The 5323-nt window shown below is 52.8% G+C and overlaps 2 protein-coding genes across 6 annotated transcripts in view; both read left to right on the top strand.

The window, feature by feature from the left end:
* Dll3 (delta-like 3 (Drosophila)) overlaps nt 1-955 on the top strand; it is an 8118-nt gene extending 7163 nt beyond the window's left edge. The window contains exons 8-9 of the mRNA XM_005400283.2: nt 1-346; nt 581-955. Of these exons, the coding sequence (XP_005400340.1) occupies nt 1-346; nt 581-878 (644 nt within the window). The 3' untranslated portion in view covers nt 879-955. The remainder of the gene's footprint in view (nt 347-580) is intronic.
* A 4025-nt stretch (nt 956-4980) lies between these two features.
* LOC102020320 (selenoprotein V) overlaps nt 4981-5323 on the top strand; it is a 5945-nt gene continuing 5602 nt past the window's right edge. For 4 of the 5 annotated variants that reach the window (XR_001236868.1, XM_013522269.1, XM_013522271.1 and 1 more), the window contains exon 1: nt 4981-5322. Coding sequence is in view for 4 of the 5 variants with exons in the window: in XM_013522269.1 (XP_013377723.1) it covers nt 5060-5322 (263 nt within the window). In the remaining variant the exon portion in view is untranslated. The remainder of the gene's footprint in view (nt 5323) is intronic. The other variant, XM_013522270.1, reaches the window with a different exon arrangement.

The following is a 5323-nucleotide window of genomic DNA, read 5'->3' as shown; positions in this document are numbered from 1 at the left end:
GCTACGCCCACTTCTCGGGCCTCGTCTGCGCCTGCGCGCCCGGCTACATGGGCGCGCGCTGCGAGTTCCCGGTTCACCCCGACGGCGGCGCAGGGGCGGTGTCCGTGGCCTCGCCCGACCTCGGGCAGACGGGTCCGCAGCGCTTCCTTCTGCCGCCGGCTTTGGGGCTGCTGGTGGCCGCGGGCTTGGCCGGCGCCGCCCTCTTGCTGATCCACTTGCGCCGCCGAGGCCCTGGCCGGGAAACTGGGTCCCGCTTGCTGGCGGGGACCCCGGAGCCGTCGCTCCACGCGCTCCCAGATGCAATCAACAACCTGAGGACGCAGGAGGGCTCTGGGGATGGCCCGAGGTGAGGGCCGCTGACGTGTGCCTCGTCGCTCTTGGCTGCTTGCACCCAGCTCCATAATTATTCGATGCATCTTCTTGATTGGCCCCTCCCGTGCCCCGTGTTGTGCTCCTCTTCGGGTTGTGCCCTTCCAGAATTTCCTTACCTGCCTGTGGGTCCTCCGTCTTTGATGGGTGGGAGGGAAGCAAGATCGGAGAATACAAGGTCTTGACCCTTGCTTCTTCCTTCCTTCCACAGCTCCACCGGAGATTGGAGTCGCCCAGAGGATGGAGACTCTCGATCGATTTACATCATATCTGCTTCTTCAATCTATGCTCAGGAGGTAGCTACACTCCTAGGGGATCTGTGCGCACAGAGACACGCTGGGCCTGGGGAGCCCTATTGTTTTCTAGCCATCCTCCATTCTGTTCGTGAAACAAGGATGACAGCGTCTCGGCAGGGTGTCTGTGCCCACTTTTCTGTTCTGACAGTTCTAGTTTGCATTCCTCTTGCTGTCGTTCGGGTTCAAGAAGTCACAGTGGGAACTTTGCCCTGAGGAGAGAAGGGGACCAAAGAGCCTTTCCTCATGCTTCCTACTCACTTCTTTTTTCTTTCCTTTTTTTTTTTTTTTTTTTTTTTGGTCTTTTTGAGACAGGGTCTCGCGATGAAGTTCAGGCTGGCCTTGAGCTCACTTTGGAGCCCAGGCTGGTCTCGAACTCATAGTGTTCCTCCTGCCTCAGCCTCCCAAGTGCTGGGATTACAGGCGTGCGCCACCACGACCGGCCTCTCCTTTTTTATACTCATTTCATTTTCTAGGCCTGACTTGTGCCTTCTCGATCATCGCCTGGAGACAGATCCTGGACGTCTTTGTTGTGCAGTGGTGTCCACTCTCTGTCCCAGACACGCCAGAGTGCTTGCTGAAGGGGTGGCTGGGAGAACTTCACTGTTGGAAGTTGTACATAATGGTTATTTATATCTTATTTTTTCTCTTCCTGTCTCATCAGAAATATCTTTATAAAGGCTCTTATTTTGACCAAATCCATCAGGCTAAGTGCTTTGTATTTGGTATTAGGACTGAGGGGAAGAGATTTGTTCTGAGGAGGATAACAGATGGCATTCTTTATATTGCAGGAGTCAGACAGCATTCACATTGGTTTAAATAAAGAGAATTTAGAGCCAGGTGTGGTGGCACACACCTGTAATCCCAGCACTCTGGGGGCTGAGGCTGAGGGAGGAGGATCCCCAAGTATTTGAAGGCAACGTGGGGAACCCAGTAAATTAGATGCCAGCCTGGAGTACATCCCACCAAGCCCATCTGGGGAAAAAGAAAAAAAAAAGTTTCTGTAAAAAGACAAAATTACAACAGATCAGGCCAGGCACATGTCTGTAATCCTAGCACTCTGGAGGCTGAGGCAGGAGGATCGTTGCGAGTTCAAGACCAGCCTGGGCTACAAAGTGAGCTCAAGTCCAGCCTGAACTGCAGTGAGACCCTGTCTCAAAAAGACAAACAAACAAACAAAAAAAAAAACACAACAGATTTAGTTTTGCAGATCTTAACAAGCTTTGTGACTGAGTCAGGAAGCAGTCAGTATTAAAAATGGTTCAGAAAGCTCCCTCCCACCACCTGGGCAGGCTGGATTTATAGTCAGAGAACAGAGAAAAGGCAGTGACATACAGAAATGGGGTGTGACACAGAGAGGCAGCCAGTTGGGTAAAGCTGGTGTCTGTCAATTATTTGAACATGGTTTGAATGGTTGGCCACTTGTGATTGGGTGAGATTCAGCCACTTGTTATGAGTCTCTGCACAAGCAGTTGGCTTGAAGTTCACTCTGTAGGGAGGTCCCTTTAGGCCAAATCAAATGAACATTGTATAAAAAATAAAAATGGGGCTGGGGATTTAGCTCAGTGGCACAGCGCCTGCCTGGCAAGCACAAGGTTGTGAGTTTGATTCCCGGTACCGGAAAAAAACCAAACCAAAAAAAAAAAAAAAAAAAAAAGAAAGACCCTAGCCAGGTGTGGTGGCGCATGCCTGTAATCTCAGCACTCTGGGAAACAGACTGAAGGATGACCAATATGAGGCTAGCCGGGACGACTTAGTAAGCGCTTGTCTCAACATAAAAATAAACAAACAAACAAATAAATAAAAATGGGCTGGGAATGTAGCTCAGTGAGACGGCCCTGGGTTCAATCCCAGGTACCCCCTCCGTCCCCCATACAGTAAAAGATAATGAAAAAATTAAAAATCCAGTGGGAGGTACAGCTTCATGGAGGGCTGGGCACGGGCTTGGTGTCCTCTGCAGATGGCTGTTTTTACCTGCCGTCGCCTTCGTAGTTAGGCAGGCTCTCATTGGCCTGGGCTTGTCGTAGGCTGTCCATTACTGTCATTTGCTTGCTGTGCGAAGGAAGTAAGGTTGGCCTACTGACATCACATGGGATATGCAGAGGAGGGAGGCTCCCTCAGATCAGGGCTGGCCAGAAATGAGTGCTGTGCCAGGCTTGCAAACCAGACCTACCTTGCAAGAAATGGTGAGGAAGTTCTTCAGGCTCCAAGCAAGTGGCCTAAGGCAGTAATGTGAATATACATGAAAATAAACAAAAACAGGCTGCAGTAAAAGTAATTATGTGGCTGTGGCATATGCCTGTAATCCCAGCACTGGGGAGGCTGAAGCGGGATAATCCTTGCAAGTTCAAGGCCAGCCCGAATTGCATAGTAAAACCCCCGTCTCAAACGGACAAAAAAAAAAAAAAATGTGTAACAGGCCAGGTATGGTGGCTCATGCCTATAATAAAGTACTGGACACCGGCTATTTAGAAGAGAGGTATATTTTGGCTCACAGTTCTAGAAATTCAAGGGGGCCTGGGGGTGAGGATAGCACATCCCGGCAGGATGAGAGAAGCAGATTGCTCAATTCAAAGGCCAGGGAGCTGAGACTGAGACTGGGGTTCCACGGTTCCTTTAGAGGGCGCCCTTGCTGACCTAAGGACCTCTCACTAGGCCCACAATACCTTCCTCTAATGCTACCCTGGGGCCTGGACACTTGGGGGACACTTACCAAATCGTAGCAGCTTGCATTGAGGATTAAGTTTCCAACATACACTTTGGGGGCCCATTAAAATCATAGCAGTTGTTTCGTGCAGTTTCTGCCTTTGCCTTACGTTTCACAACAAAACAGAACACATGGTTAGACAACAGTGTGGCTCTCTGGCAGTGGGCTGTTGCTGTGGATGATACTGCATAAACTCAGTGGCATTAGACATGGAACATTTGCTCTTGCTCCAGAATCCATAGGTTTGCTGGGGTTCTGCCACCCTGGGTTGGGGGGGGGCGATGTGGGAGGCCTCACGGATGTGCCTGGCAAGCTTGGCTTTGCTGGGCCCCTCTCCTCCAGCAGGCTGGTTCTGGCTTGTTCACCTTCCTGACATGGGGGTCCTAGGGTGAAAGTGGGTGCCACTGAACATCTCTGCAGTCCTTTTGGCTACAGCTTGTCACTTCATGCAACCAGCCCCGATTCCAGAAGTAGGAATAGACCCCACCTCTTACTAGGAGAAGGCAGAGTCTCACTTCCAGGGCCGTGGACAGGGGAAGGGGTGGTAGAAAACTGAGGCTGCTTTTTTTTCTTTCCGGTACTGGGAATCGAACTCACGACCTCACCAGGCAGGTGTGCCACTGAGCTAAATCCCCAGCTCTTGAGGCTGCTTTTTATCATCAGTCTCTAACACTGGAATGCCTTCTCCCCTTTGAGGCTGAAACCATCCAGGCTGTTGGATAAAGACACCTACTTCGTGTCCTCACTCAAGTAACTGAAAACAAAACAAAGATGGGCATGATGGATGCCTGCTACCCCAGCACTCTAGAAGGCTGAGGCAGGAGGGTTGTGAGTTTGAGGCCAGCCTGGAAGGTCCTTGTGTGGCCACTGCCTACGGTGCTGCAGGTCCCACACAAGCGCTGTTAGCTCCTAGAACAAGCCAGGCTTTCCCTCCACCTTCATCCAGCAAACTACCTCTTTGCCTAACAACCTCCAGTTCCTCATCTCTTTTGTTAATCCCACGAACATTGTGTACCTTCTGAATGCCAGGTCTTGTCCTAGGCACTGGGGATATAGCAGTGAACAAGGCAGACATCATCCTGGCTTGGTAGCACAATCTGGGTCACTGAGGCAGGAGGGTGGAAAGTTTGAGCCCAGCCTAGGCAGCCTAGAGATTTGGGAGCACCCTGTCTCTAAAAGAATGAATGGCCCCGTGTGTTGGCACACGTCTGTAATACCAGCGCTCAGGAGGCAGAGAAAGAGTCATGCAAGTTGGAGGCCAGCCTGGGTTACAAAGGGAGTTCAAGCCCAGCCTGAACTGCAGAGCGGACCGCCCGCTCCCACAGAATGCGTAAATAAGTAAATAAACGGGAATGGGTTCAACTGAACCCATCCTGGCCCTGGCCACTATGTCACTCCCATGGACAGGAAGCCTAGTGAGGCCAGGGTATAGTCACTCGTCTGTCCCCAGAATAACGCAGCCTAAGATCGTGCACACAGTAGGCACTCATAAACTTGCTGAGCACACGAAGCTCAACAGCGGCTGGCAGAAGCCCCGGGCGATCTGTGGAACCTCCGCCGAGGGAAACGCGGCGTCACAGTGCCCCCTTGTGGGTCACCTCAAGATTTAGAACCTTGGGGCCTGAGGAAGCGAGGCGCGGCTGCACGCCCAAGCCGCGTAACCGGCCCCCTCCGCTCCCTCCTGGTCCTCATGAACCACCAAGAGCGGGCCCCGGGCCCCTCCCCGGCCAGGCCCTCCGCCCCGGTCCGGGCTCCCATCCCGTCCGGGGCCCCAACTCTGATCCGGACTTTGACCCCAGCCCGGGCCTCGACCGCCAACCCGGCCCCGACTCCGGCACAAACCTCGAGCCCGGTTCAGACCTCCATCCCCACTCGGGCTCCGACTCCGGCGCAAACCTCGAGCCCCGTTCAGGCCTCCATCCCCACTCGGGCTCCGACTCCGGCGCAAACCTCG

This window comes from Chinchilla lanigera, unplaced genomic scaffold, assembly GCF_000276665.1.
Source record: "Chinchilla lanigera isolate Chin_1 unplaced genomic scaffold, ChiLan1.0 scaffold00067, whole genome shotgun sequence".
Classification (NCBI taxonomy): domain Eukaryota; kingdom Metazoa; phylum Chordata; class Mammalia; order Rodentia; family Chinchillidae; genus Chinchilla; species Chinchilla lanigera.
This window is presented reverse-complemented; position numbering and strand designations above follow the sequence as displayed.